The sequence below is a fragment of the Hydra vulgaris genome, chromosome 05, assembly GCF_038396675.1.
Source record: "Hydra vulgaris chromosome 05, alternate assembly HydraT2T_AEP".
Lineage (NCBI taxonomy): Eukaryota > Metazoa > Cnidaria > Hydrozoa > Anthoathecata > Hydridae > Hydra > Hydra vulgaris.
The window spans coordinates 10,628,553-10,644,247 of NC_088924.1; the positions used below are offsets into that span (position 1 = coordinate 10,628,553).

General features: G+C 29.2%; 1 protein-coding gene across 1 annotated transcript in view; it reads right to left on the reverse strand.

Annotated features, from left to right (window-relative positions):
• Positions 1-9,681: 9,681 nt before the first annotated feature.
• Positions 9,682-15,695, reverse strand: part of LOC136071851 (coiled-coil domain-containing protein 186-like) — a 78,612-nt gene continuing 72,598 nt past the window's right edge. Inside the window, exons 18-19 of the mRNA XM_065797343.1 lie at positions 10,394-10,543; positions 9,682-10,129 (exon numbers count right to left, since the gene is read on the reverse strand). Of these exons, the coding sequence (XP_065653415.1) occupies positions 10,061-10,129; positions 10,394-10,543 (219 nt within the window). The 3' untranslated portion in view covers positions 9,682-10,060. The remainder of the gene's footprint in view (positions 10,130-10,393; positions 10,544-15,695) is intronic.

A 15,695-nucleotide genomic window follows, 5' to 3' on the forward strand; every position in this document is an offset into this window, starting at 1 on the left:
CTTTTAGGTCACGGAAGAATGATATTTTTTTGTTTTTTTTAAAAGCAGTTACTAACTTTGCTATATATATATATATATATATATATATATATATATATATATATATATATATATATATATATATATATATATATATATATATATATATATATATATAATAGGAAGTTTACGATTCCTTCCTAACCAATGTCGCAAATAATTCCTGAAAATACTCTTCAAATTTTGGTTCAAACAGTTCAATGTTGGAATGCAAAGCAACAACGATTAACTTTTAAAAATACTCTTAAAAAAAAATTATGATCCTAATCATAATGTTTTTTCAAGAGTATTATGATCCTTTTTTATTTTATCTTCTTTTAATCTTGCTATATATATATATATATATATATATATATATATATATATATATATATATATATATATATATATATATATATATATAAATACATCGGTTAGGAAGAAGGCATAAACTTCCTATTAAATGCTCATCCGCGGTGCTCTGTGATAAAACCGAAAGGACTTCCTGGAGCACCTAAATAAAAGTGGAAATTAAAAAAAAAAATTCATTTTCTGAATCTCTAATTTTAACTATTCAATCTATGAATGTTGCACAATTTCTTTATATCATCCAAATCTCATGAGCATTAAATAGATATAGTTTTTACTAAGTTTGGAGAACATCCGCGGTGCTCTGCGATAATACCGTAAGGACTTCTTGGGGTACCTAAATAAAATTAAAAAAAAAAAAAAAAAAAAAAATTAAAAATGATTCAACTGCATTCCTTCCGAGTTTGATAAACTTTTTCATTGTTAAATCTTTATTTTCACAAAGCTTTAGACCGTGAGCTAGCGTCGGAACTGCAAAGGATTTATACAACTAGATAATAGAACTTGGATGAGCATGTCGGATTCTAGATCGGATCAGAGTTTGCACTGTTGTTTGAAAATTTGATACTCTGGTGTCAATATTTATTCTAGTAAGTGTGGCTAAAGTATTATAGTGGAAAAAAGTACTTTTTTTGTTTCCTAAGTAAAATCCATGATTAAGTTTATCATGATTCTCCAAAAATATCTCAATGTTATATAAAGTTAAACCATTTCTTACTATCGAGTCTTTAGAAAATATGTTTCATTAAGTCATGGTTACCTTTCTATTGCTATTGCTTAAAAAATCTATAGCAAACAAAAACATGAATGTTGAATTGTATTTGGTGTTCACAAAACTGTTAATGGTTAATCTCTTTTAAGGTGGTAAGCTGGTAAAAAAACTAGAATGTTTAATATTTATTGTTTGAAACTGAAATTAACACAAACAACAGTCATCATAAAAGTAAATATTACAAAAAAAAAAAATCTTCAAAAAATTATTTATTTTTTGATGAGTCAGCAAAAATTTTAAAAATAAGCTAAAAAGCAAAACATGGGTATTAAGAGATCTATAACTAGTATCAGTATGAAATTTGCTACAGTAAAAGAATATATAATTATCTAGTGCCTAAATTTTTAAAAACTGATCAACCGTTTCAAAATGGCGAAGATTCTTTTAATTTTAAATTTTTTAGATAAATAGTTCAATGCTCAGTGACTGATTTCTCATTAAGTACTTGAGTATATAGCTTTATTCTGCTTTAGGCACTATTGCTCTATAAGTTAAACAAGTGTTGAAAATTTCAAGATGAAAGTTCAAATAGATCTTCCAAAATCTATGTTTTCGTTAACCTACAACAAGATTTCGGAAAACCAAGAAAACAATAGATAAAAAAAAAATCTCAAAAATTTTCAAGTTGGTCTGATTCCTCTCCTTCTAGTTCTTTTTCTTTGTCCAAATATCCTTTTCTCTTTGCTCTAATCAATTTTCTTTTTTCCGTACTTTTTTTGGTTGATTTTTTATTCATATTTTGAAGTGTGTCTTTTTTGATTGAACCTATAACTGTTTTTGTTCCAAAAGACAATTTAATTTTATCAAAAAGTTGTACAAGTCCAGATATACCATCATTAAAACTTATTATTGCAGATGCAACTCCAATTTCTAAATTGGTTTTTTAAACAAAAGTATCTTTCGGACATCTTTTCCACATAATTTAATTCAAACCCCTCATTTGGGTTTTGAGTGGATCCATCTAAACAGCAACTCAAAAGATCATTGCTACATAAATCCTTAAAAATTGGAAAGATTGCAGATTTCACTGCAATTGGTAAATTAACTGATGGTTTGTACCGCTTGGTATTTTTCCGGTAATTACACCAACTATCATTAGTGCGGGGACAAAACTGGTGACAAACTCCAGGATCTTTAATACCTGTAGAGTGCCACAATACTGCCAGTACTCCTTTTTTTATCATATACAAAGCAGTACTTTTGTTACCATTCCAACTTGAAAGAGAACTTTGGCTAATAGCCATGCCAAAATAGTTCTGCATTTTGTTAACAATATTATCAGTTAATCTTCCCTTCCCGCTAAGTCCTTTGCCATATGATAAGGTTTTACCTTTCATACTAACACGCAGTTTGCAGAGCCGTGTGCCAAATTACTTTTGAACATGACCAACACATTCAGATTTTTTAGGTTCCAAATCTTCACCATATGGCTTTGATTCTTTAAATTTTTTATTTTCTTCTTATAAAAATGAAAAATAAATAACTAAAAAAAACAACAATATATATATATATATATATATATATATATATATATATATATATATATATATATATATATATATATATATATATATATATATATATATATATATATATATATATATATATATATATATATATTATTATTATTATTCGATTTACAACTTGTAATTTATTGTGCTTAACTATTCTTAACTGTGCTTAATTTTCAACTTGTAAATTTTTAAGTTTTTAATTACAACTTGTTACATAAACTGAAGGCGACAATGTAAACGGGGCTTGGCGATAAGACAGTATACGTCTTCTTCTTGCTTCGGCCATATATTATATACGCACAATCTTTCTTATTGTTAATCTTATTAAACGGCAAAGAAAGTAAATAAACTAAAAAAATAGTATATACAGTGAATAGATTTGCAGATATAAAAATAAAGTATATAATAAAGACTACAAAAATAGCAATTTGTTGTGTTTTTATACCTGTGAAATGCATAACTTTTTTTAAGTTTTAACATCAAATTATACGTTATCGTAGTAAACTATAAACAAAATATACTGTATATCATATATATCGAAATTCAAAATATGCAAGTATATATTTATTAATTTTTATAGTTAAGACAATATAAACGCTGCCAATATATATAAATATATATTTAGAAAGTTAAGTATGGTTAAAAACTATAAAAGAAAAACTAACCCTGCCCATTTTTCTGAGCAAAGCATGTTAATTGTAATTGATTTCATAAAAATTACACAAAGGGTGCAAATAAAATTGAAGAATATACAAATCAAATCAAATCAAATATAATTTGAAATAGTTATAGCATTTCAAGGAAATTTACAATAGTACAGGTACTAATATAAAGTAAATACCTGAATATACAACATAACCTTATAGTCAATGATGAAAATAGTAGTAATAACTGATAACAATAATACTAATTATAATAATAATGATAATAATCACAACAATAACAATAATAATAGTAACAAAATGATAACAATTATAATAAAAGGAGAATTTCATAAATAAGGACAAATAAATATAAATAAATAACAGCAGCAACAAAAATTTAGTGAATCATTACAGCGACAACAAACATTTAGTACGAAGTAGAGAATGGTTGAATGAAAAGAGATAAATAAATCGATATATAAATTAAGAATGCCAAAATATTGGTACTAATATTAATAATATTAGAACTAGTATTAATAATATTAGAACTAATATTAATAATATTAGAATGATAAAAGTTTAAATATGGCAGATAGAAAAAAATTTCAAAATGTTAAAAATATCAAATAAAAAACTGAAGGATCTTGAATTGATATACATATTAAAAAAAAAAAATTCCAATATTAATCTGTAGAAGTATTTAAGTGTACTTTTTTAACAAATAATTAAAAAGCTTGATTTTGAATTCAGAGATTGAATTAAGAGATTTTAGATCAGGAGGTAGTTTGTTCCATGAGCTAATAGATATATACTTAGTGGACTTATTTCCATAATTAGCAGAGTGGTGTTTTGGAATAACTAAGTTTAAGCTACTGATGGAGCGAAGAGGATAGTGACTATTTTTACTTGTAAAGAAATTGTTGAATGGTAGAAGAAGGTTTTTTTGATGATAATTCCAGACAAATTGGCAGTTAAGGAATATCACAAGGTCGCTTAATTTTAATATATTGGAAATTAGGTATAGCACATTAGATTTTAAGTTATTGTACTGAAAATATAATATTTTCAAAGCTTTATTTTGGAGATGGGACAACCTTAAAATGATTTGCTTATGGGATTGTCCCCATACTTGACATGCATATCTTAGACGGGACCAAAAATGGCATGATATAAATATATTTAGCAGAGTTTCTAGATTTACACAATGGCGGACTTTGGCTAGCATTCCATTAGATCTGCTGAGTTTCATTGCTAAGTCATTCAGATGGCCTTGAAAAGAAAGATTAAAATCAATTTTAATCCCAAGATATTTAATAGAGTCTAAAGGATAAATTTTTTCTCCGCTTATTAATTGGTGCCAGATTGGATTTAAAGATGATCAGCTCTGTTTTGTTAGAATTGAGAGAAAAAAATTGACAGATGGATTCATTAATATTGTCATCTGATGGATTCATTAATATTGTCGATTTTAAAAATTGACTGATGGATTCATTAATATTGTCATCTTTTTTAATCATAAGCTCCCAGTTGATTTTAGAAATTTCTAGAATAAATTTGTTAGAGTCAAACTTTTTTAGACATCGTCTAGAATTTTTAACTTTATTTGGTTGGTTAGACATGCCAGGAACACAGACAAATTGTACCATGTGATCTGAGATAGAAATAGTTAGGTTACCTGAGAGATGATCATAAGAGTAGAAGTTCATAAAGATGTTATCAATGAATGTTTGAGATTTAGATGTTATACGAGTAGGTAGGATTATGGAATGATTAAACGAGTAAGAGCATAAGGTATCAAGGTAGTTGGAAATAGGATTAGATTCACTATAGCACAGTAGATCTGCATTGAAGTCACCCATTAAAAAGATCAATTTTTGTTCTTTGCTTAACTTTTTAAGAAGTGGAGTTAAAAATGTTGTATTGAAATCATTTTGATTCATTGATGGAGGACGATATATACAACCAATTAGGACAATTGTTTTGTGTGGCTTAATGATTTCAACAAAAACAGACTCAAATAATTTTGGTCAGTAAACCTTTAAGTCATGACAAACTACATAATTTAAATTAGTTTGTAGATATAAAAGAGCCCCACCTTTTTTGGCCTCAGTGGGGCAACGCTCAATATTGAATCCATTAATAGTTATGTCTGTAGTATTGGTATCATTAAGGTATAAGTTGGATTCAGTAATCCCTATTGCCATAGGTATAATATTTAATGTGCTGATAAGACTGCACAAGTCATAAATGTGATAGGGAAGCGATGCAATGTTAAGGTGAAGATATAAATCTGAATTAGATTTAACAGCTTTATTTAAGTCAATATTATCATAGAATTTACAATTTATAGCAGAACCAGAGATCGTATTAAGTTCATTAAGTATGTTTCTTGAGTGAATTGAAGATACAAGAAAATTTGATAATACATTTTGTGGATTTTTGCATGATAATGTTGTTAAGAGCTCATTATCAGTAATCAGACCAAATGGAATGTTTTTAGATATACAGTTGAAACAATACCATTTTGAAGAGTCTTCAGTAAGTAGATCATAAGTGAACAAATCTATTTGGTTGCACTTAGCATGAAACCATGAACTGCAGCAGTCAAATAAGATGGCTTTTTGGTTATCTGTTACAGTTTTAAAACAGAAGATGCAGAGTGTTTTATTTTTCATAACTTGATAGGCAGAATGTTATTATATTGTTTTTTATTGAGGCTAATGAAACAACTTAAGAATGGTCAAGGATATAATGAATAAGATGAGATTATGAGAGAAAGTAGTTACAAGGCAAAATGGATTTGCATAAGAACAGTATATATAACACAGTGCAGGTAGGTTATACAAAGTTAAGTATACAATGTTGAAGAAATTAAGTAGATGTTGACAACTAACAAAAACGCTAACAAGCCCATATAATATGGAAACAATATACTTGGCAAGAATGTTAAAATAATCACAAGGAAAAGAGTAAACAAAAATAAATATACAAATTAAATATTAAAAAAAGCACAAAAAAAAGAATAAATAGAAATAAATGTGCAAATAATAAATAAAGTTCAATGATAAAAAAATGATAGTTAAGTAAATATATAATAAATAACATAAATTGAGACGTTAAATTATATATCAATTACATAATCACTAGTACAAGCTATAGAGATATGTAGATAGTTATATAGTAATTTATTTATATATATGAATAAATTATATGTTATTATAGATATATTAGCGATACAGGTACAATTATAATTTTATAAAGTAATGAGAATAAATAACCTACAAATATTAATAAATTGTCCAGAAAAATAATAAACAAATGTGGCTAACCAATAATCATCAAAAAGAAAAAAATTAGGAAGTTTCTTTAAATCTTTTGCTTTCTAATAGTCTTTTCTTAAACAAAAATTACTCAGAAACTTCCTCATTGACCATTTCATCATTCACTGTGGTATTGTCAGGATTCGCGCATGCGCATGGGAGATATTGAGATTTATGCGTTTTTTCGACGAAAACGTAACTTTTAGAACATCGCTTCCTTTTTACTTTACAAAGAAAATATTTAGTCATATGAAAAAAAAATAATTGTAAAAGTTCCAGTCACAATTGGTTTACTATATCCAGTCAGACTTTTTTTTCAAAGCTGCCGTTTTTCAGGATCTATAGGCTGTTTATTAAAAAAAAAGCTTTCGGGGTAAGTTGACAAATTTTTCACGGGGTAAGTTGGCTCATAGCATTTACTATGGAAAAAAATATTTATTTTTATAAAATTATTTTTTTTTTATTTCTTTTATTTTTAACAATATTGAAAATATTTATTCTTACAAAAAAATTAAAAAAAAATTTTGTTTAGTTTTTTTTTCCACAGATAAAAGGTGGGTTACTGTTTGGCTTTTAAACGGACTAATAGTTGGACTAGTATTTAGGGTAAAGTCCCTAATATTGTCGAAAAAAAAGTTATTAAAAAGTATGTCAACCTGGGTCTCAAAAGAAGCGTATTTTCATAGAGATTTTAGAAAACATAAATATTTTTCCTTAAAATTTATTGACAAAAAAATTATGTGAAAAAATGCTAAAGACTCTTAAAAAAAAGTCAACAGAATGTTATTCACCAAAAATGCACAAAATACTTATTTTTATTACAAATGAATAACATTTTGATGGAAAATGTAACATTATTCACACATTTAATAAAAATAATAATATTGCAAGAATATATTTTGTAAGAGGTTTTTTATTAAGAGACACCCAGATCTGTTTCTAAGAAAGCATCAGGACCCCGAAGGATTGTACTTAAATTGTGTTTATGGATTAAACCGCAATTCAATGAACATTTTTTAAAATGATATAGAAGTTTTTAAGGAAAAACAAAAGTTTAAACCTTGTCAAACATTTAACTGTGATGAATCAGAACTTACAAGGGTGCTTTAAAATTGAATGTAATTGTAAAAATAAAAAAGAATTGTATTGTAATTGTATGTTTAAAAACATTTATTGCAAAGGATTGTATTGTTTATTTATTTTTATCTAAATTTTTATCTAAAATATGCCCAGAGCATGCTTTGAACCCTGGACCGCTTGCTTTTCAAGCCAGCGCCCTAACCACTACGCCACGGCGTCTCACTACACCATTTCTCACTAATATCGTAGCTCCTAAATACCTTTCAGTATATGATAAAATGTTGTATGCCATTTAATTATCCTTCCGAACAGGGTACCAATGCGGTTCTAAAAATAGATTTAATAAACTTATCGCAAAGCTTTCTGGGATCGAAAGGCGGACAAATAATACAAAATGCAAAGAAACTTAATATGAATTCAGAAGAAAATGCGTATAAAAGTGTAAAAACCAACTTTATTAGAATTTATTCTCATCAAATTCTAGCTATCTGGAACGTTTGCCATCTGGTGTAATTTAAAAAAAATAGGAGGAACTAAAAATTGAATGACAAACTTGGAAAAAAGGACAAAAGAAAAATAAAGCTTTCGAAATTATATATTTAAACAAAAAGTTTACATCTTGTAGATTTTCTTGTCGAAAAAGATAAAAATAATATTAACATAGATAAAAATAATATGTATAATCATCATAACAAAGAAATTTGTAAACTCCTCATTACGTTCTGATATAAATACAGAATGCAGCATTGTTGGTTTTAACACTGAAATAGATTTTATTGTTGATTTTTTCGTATCATTTAGTCCTTTATTATATGAACATGAAAAATATGATTTTATCGCGTTAATGAATCTCAATTTTCTACTCTTATGACTTTCTTGGACCAGCAAATTCTCAACTTTGATATTTCAGTTCAAGGAGTGTGAGGGTTGAAACAAAGTCTTAATAGTTATCTGTAAAAAAGCAAAAGCATGTAACAAATTTTATATCAGTGTAGTATTAGTGTTGTGGCTATATTTCAGAAGTGTGGAATTATGGAGAATATTAGTTTTCAATATTCTTTTCTTTTCTATAAACGAATTTATAATTCAAGACTTGCTTTTACAGAAACAAGCAACTATTTTAAATTGCACTATTTTTAAGTGTGTGAAAAGTTTACAAAAGAAGAGGTCACGCAATCAAAAAAATTGTAACAAGCACGAAATTATTTTGAACGATTCAATGAACATATTTATTTAGATTGAAATTGAAATGAACAATTCAATCAAAAGTTCGGATTATTTGATGGTTTATTTATTGGCACTAGCATCTTAATTAATTTATGTTACTTCATAATTGGTAAAATTTTAACAATGCTTGTGTTCTTGAATATCTTTGTAAAAGTTTAAATTTCGTTTTTACAAATTTAGCTGTTTATTTATTTTTTAGCTAATTGCAATTTTTTCACTTTTTTTTCTATGTGTATATAAAGATTCCATTGTGTAATCCACATACAAGAACTAATCCAAAAAAAAAAAGTAGATTTAAAAAGATAAAAAATCATTTTGACCAAGAGTTAAAATTTAAGCTTTCTTTATTTATGAGTTAAAACTTATTTATAAATATTTTTTAAAATATGAACTAATTTTATTTCATCGCAGCTTTTAAAAAGAAATTTGTATACATATTAACTAAATATATTTTTATTTTAAAAATATCATTTAACAGTCAATATTTAAAGAACTGGTTAATATTTTTCTGACCCTGTCAAACTCTTTTTGTTTAAGAGTTTACTCTCAGGTGCTTAATATGACATTATCACATTACTAAAAAGTAAGGCACCTTTTTCTTCTCAATCCTACTCAAAACAGGTGGCTCAATAAATCTATATCACACCTGCAACAATAATTACGTCTCTAGCATAGCATGGTCGCGACATCTTTAGTTATATAAGTTATTTTGAACAATAAAGTCACTTAGTAAACAATTTAAATTCAACCTTACAAAATAATTTATTTCCGAAGTTTCGGTTTTACAAATATTTTTTATAAACAATTTGAAAAATAAAAATATTTACAAATTCACTATTTACCATTTACAATCATTATAGTATAATACCAATTTAACAAAAACAACCAAAAGAGTCGCCAGAATAAACAAAGCATTATTTAATGTCTATACTCCATTTATAAAAAATAAAATAAAAATATCTTGAAAAACAGCAATTAACTATTTTGACTTTTTTTAAAATTAAGAAGAATTTTATTGAATCATTTAGTAAGGCGGTAAAAGAAATAAAACCATGAACAAATAGTTGAGTATAAATAAACGTCCACAGTCATCGCTTAATTGAATTAAATAAAAGTCTATTTTTTTGAAGAACGCATTTCATTCTGCAGTTTGTCAATCTCACTGCCTAGAGTATCTAAGTTTTCCTATAATTAGTTAATATTATAAACAAACACAGATATATATATATATATATATATATATATATATAAACATATGTATGTATATATGCATGCATGCATACATACATACATATTTATGTATATATATATATATATATATATATATATATATATATATATATATATATATATATATATATATATATATCTTTATATATTTGAGAGAGAGAGAGAGAGAGTTTATTGTATCATTCTGCACAAAGTGTTTCAATTATTAAAAACTAAAACCTTTAACATAATATTCTTCAATATTGTATCTTCAAGGACAGCTTGGAGTTTGTTGTTTATTTGAAGCGAAAGTTCTAAAGTCATGGCTTTGTCGTTAGGTCGAGCAGAATATACAGATGCCATTACTCCACCATGCTGACTAACTTTAGCCTAATATATAAAAGAAATAACTTTTAAATAATTATATTGATTCATTGCTATAAGACCTACATATACAATTATTTACAAGTAACTCAAATCGATCGTTAGCTTTAAAATAATCATTAACTATTATTACACTTCCACTTGGTCATAACGACCATCTAGTCTCAAGGACTGAAACGCTCAGGAACCCTCCTTTCCGCGCGCTCCTTCGTAACACTGGCGTCTTGGTTGTTCTTTCTCCAGGCAGCACAACGTATAACTCTTCATCATCTTCTGGATCCTCGTTTAAATCATTGTCCAAGATCTTCATTTGAATCCTTGTCAACTCTTACTTATCTTAGGTCTTTTATATGTCGACACATTATTATCTCTGTAACTATTCCAATCCGCATTTCTCAACCACTTGTTTTACTTCTTCCTTGCTCACTGAAGGATCGATTTTACGAATGAAGTACAATGTTTTCTTCACGCCATAATGTCCTGTAGATCTATGAACGTGCTCGATTTCTTTGGAAGTCTAATACTGGACGTACTTTTCCTTTGTTTCGCTGCACCACTGCCATGAGAGGAACCAAACCCTTTATCGGACCGTATTTCTTTAAATCGTACTTTTGCAGCCATTTTTTCTCTATCCACCCTTCAATTTCTTTTTCCTAATCGTATTTTATGCCAACAGGGATAGTGTATTCAGCAATTTTATTCATTAAAGTTTCAGGTTGAGAATTATTATTCCATTTCCATGCAATTATCCATTCTCGATTTTGTTTCTCAAACGAAGTTATGAAATCCCGAGCTATTATATTCATATTACTGACATCTTTTGGCATGTCACTTCTTAGTCCAAGTAAACATGATTCGTTTCTTCCCATAAAACAAACATCACAAGTTACAGATATTGATACTACACCAAAAGCCACTATTCCATCCATACCCATCAAAAAACAATAACCAAGTGGTTTAAAGTCAACTACAAGTGCTTCCACAAAAACTTTATTCCCATTTGGTGTGACAATTCAAGTTCGGTTAACGCCTTCGCACGTTGCTGTTGTCCATTTACAGTTACCACACTAACTACTTTCTTGGTAATTTTTGGCGCACATTTTTTATAAATTATGTAGCAGGTACATCCTGCAGGTACAGAGTCGATTAACACATCCCGAGGAACGCCATTAATATCCAAGTGTATAGTAGGTAACGCCATTATTGATTGTTTAGGGAGAGACCTGGCGCAAACATTTCCCTCGGCACGTTTTTTGGACACATTTTTGATGTGACCTTTCGCTTAACACGAGTAACACAATATATTGTTTGTCTCCCATCTTCAAACTGACTTGTTTCGATTATTATTTCTTTGCAGATGACAATCTCTTGCAAAATGATTGGGGAGTTTACATTCATAGCAAATTGGTTGTGTTTGATCTTCAAGCAACCTCGACTCAGCACATCTTTTTGTTGCAGCAGCAGCAGAAAAATTTTCATTCGTTCCATTGTTCCGTTCATCAATCATGAGTGCTCTTGCTCGTGCAAGTATTTGTATAGTTGTAAGATCATCCATACGAGAACTTGATCTCAGCATCCGTCGAACTTTCTTAGGGAGCCCAGAAATAAAGGCACATGCAATTGCTCTGTCTGGTAGCCCGCCAATCAGTGTTGATAATCTTCGCAGTTCCACCACATAAACATCAACTGCCTCTCCATGCTTTAACTTTCTCGTAACGAACTGTTCGTAAGCTGTAAATGCATAACAGCAAATGCTTTAAGCAATGCCTCTTTTATCTGGTCAAAATCTTCATTATCAGTTTAAGCTAAATGTTGATATACTGCAAATGCACCATTCGTGAGTTGGAGGGAAACAACACTCGCCAGATCGGTTACATCAATTAGTTTGCATACCAGTTCAACTTTTTCCAGCTATTCTGCAACTGATTGTTGATTGTTTCCACTAAACTCCGGAATTAACTTTAAATCAACTTTAGTCGACATTATTGCCGAAATAGCTAGTTATTTCACATCAAAAAACAGACGACTTATAAGATTACAACTTATATAAAAATACGTCTATATACATATACAATTATTTACAAGTAACTCAAATCGATCGTTAGCTTTTAAACAATCATTAACTATAATTACACTTTACATTTACATTAAAAAAAAAAGCGTTAAATGGACAGAGTTCTTTCAAAATTTGGAATCAATACTTTTTAAAACTAAATTTACAAAACTTAGTCTTTCTTTTAAATATCTTCACTTCCAACTAGGCTGCAACCATTATTAGAGAAGATGAAGTTTATAAAGCAAGATAACAAGATTAAAGTTGAAGATAAAGTGAGATAACAAGATTAACAGACGACTTATAAGATAACAATTTATATGAATCAGGAAAACTAGATGAAGGAAGCGAATTCCAAAGAACTGACATTCGAGGAAAAAAAACTAGACAAATAAGAGTTTTTGGAGCACTTAGGAACAGTCACAGTAAAAGGATGAGACTTAATTGAATGATGAGTAACACGAGAATTAATTTTAGTAGATGGTACAAGACATTAGCTCTTTAGAGCAGTGCCCATTATAGTATTTATAGAAAAGAGAAAAAAGCAACATTACAACAATGTGACAATGGTTGAAGGTTCGCTGCAAGTGCAGGTCCAACTATATTTACAACGCGCTTTTGGACCTTGTCTAAAAGAGAAAGGGCATTATTTAAAGATCAGCTCCAGTATGGCAACAGTGTTCCATACAAGGAGAGGTTTGAGATATATAGAGATTAAAAAAAGAATCTGTAGTAAGAAAGTGGAGAGCCCGATAAAGAGATGCAACTATAGCAGATGCTAACTTTACTATGAGTTTGATATATGATTTCTAAGAATGATTGGAAGTAAGAGTTAATCCTAGAAGGGTAAATGACTCATTGAGTGCATTACTATTCATAAATATAGGAAAATCTAGGTTATTGCAATAACAATTAGCTGAAAAAAATTGAGTTTTATCTGAATTGAAGTTCACCAGCCACTGAGAGCCCCATGCTGTAGCAGAAGTGGGATCCTTTTTAAGCTCAAACTCAAATGCCCCCATCAAAGAAATCAGTTTGGTTTTCTTGTTGTGTGTTGGTTTCTTATCAAGACAAGAATAAATGGTAGTATTATCAGTAAACAATGCCACCTTGGATGTGAGAATTTCTGGGAAATCATTAATGTAAATTAAAAAAAGTATAGGACCAAGGGTATAACCTTGAGGAACACCTGAATAAAGAAGAGGAACCTTGAGAAACCCCTGAATAAAGAAAAAAGACGAAAGAACACGAAGAAGAGTGCTATCCATTGAGGACAATTTTATACTATGATTGGTAAGGAAGGATTCAAATAATTTTAAAAATGATACCTGATACACCGTAATATGAGAGTTTATGGAGAAAACCAGCATGCTAAACTTTAAAGATGTTAAGGCTATTGCTCTCCCTTCAAAGGGAGATCTAATGCACGATAAAACCTATCAGTTATTACCGTTAACAAATCAGCAGTAGAACGAAATCCATATTGATGATCAGAAAGTAAGTTGTTAAATTCGATATTAGAGGTTAAGTATTTATTAATTAAAGATTCAAAAACCTTGCTTATAATAGTAAGACTAATGGGACAGTAGTTAGATGAGTCAGATTGCTCTCCAGAGTTTTTGAAAACAGGGATAACAGATGCCACTTTCCAGCAGGCTGAAAAACAAGACTCTGATAAGCACTTGTTAAATAGTTTTGAAAGTATAGATGACAGCTCTGGAGAACACTTTTGCAAGACTATAACAGGTATGTTGTCCAGACAACAAGCTTTAGAAGAGTCTAAGCAGGAAATCGCTTTAGATGCAGAAGCTTGAGTGATATTAATGTCAAGCAATGGATCAACCTATTTTTCAGTTATATTAGGTAGGATTTGATTAGTGGAATCAAGAGATGAGATTTATGAAAAGTTCTTACTTAACAATTCAGCTTTGTCTTTCGGTGAGAAAACAAAATATGAATCATGCAAAAGAGACCAACAGATTTGCCCTTATTATAGACATTATTAAAGATTCTCCAGAAGTCTGTGGAGCCTGATTTTTTGAGATGAAATACTAGATTAGTGACCTAAGAATAGCAGGCTTCGGCATTTGACAAAACGTTTTTAAAATAGTTTCTATCAATAGTATACACCCGTCTGTTTTCTAAAGAATTGTTTATGCAATAGAAATGAAAGTAATGGTTACAATCAAAAATTGCAGCAGCACAATAAGAGGATAACCATGGAGAAGAGTGAAGCTTGATTTGGAATCGTCAAGAGGGAATAAAAGATTACATGCTAGCCTGAATCCAAGAAGTTGCATAAGAAGCACATTTCTCAGCAGGAAGACAAAAGATTGCCAAGGGCCATTATGAAGAAAATCACGGAAAGAGTCCTATTCAGCTATAAGGTAGCTGTAAGAGGTATAATGATAGGGGGATTCTGATAATGAAGAAGAATGAGATAATAGTTTTAGAGAGATCAAACCACAATCAAAAGCACCTAAGAGTTTATGTGGAGAACTAGGATCAGAAATAAGACATAAGTTGAGTAGAGAAGGTAAATTATTCGGATTATCTGGGAGGCAAGTTGGAAAGTTGACTAATTGTGTTAGTGATTGAGAAAGACAAAAAATGTAGGCCTTAACACCTGCAGAATCACGACACAAGAGCCAAGCCATTCAGTGTGATTAGCATTAAAGTCACCAACAACAACAATACAGACTGACAGATAAAGAGAAAGGGGCTGGTTAATTTGATAAGAAATAACATCAAAAAGAGTGCAGTCTTGAGATGAAGGAGAGCTATATATAAAAGAAAGAGGATAGAGATAATGATAGAGTGAAGTGGTGCTAAAGGAAAGCATATAAAAACATAGTCTGTGGATTCAAACTTTGTTTCCTGACAAATGATTAAATTCTTACAGATGTAAATATCCAGGCCAAGCATGTGACTAGGAGTTTTTAAGAATTAAAGGTAGATAACCATCAACATTAAGATCACAAGATGAGACAGCCAAACTCAAATTAGTCTCACAAAGATAAAGGTCCAGTGAACTTTGCAAGAGAGAAGACTCAACAAAAGAAAAGTTACTTCAAAGAGTACAAATGGTTTTTTGTGTTTTATAGT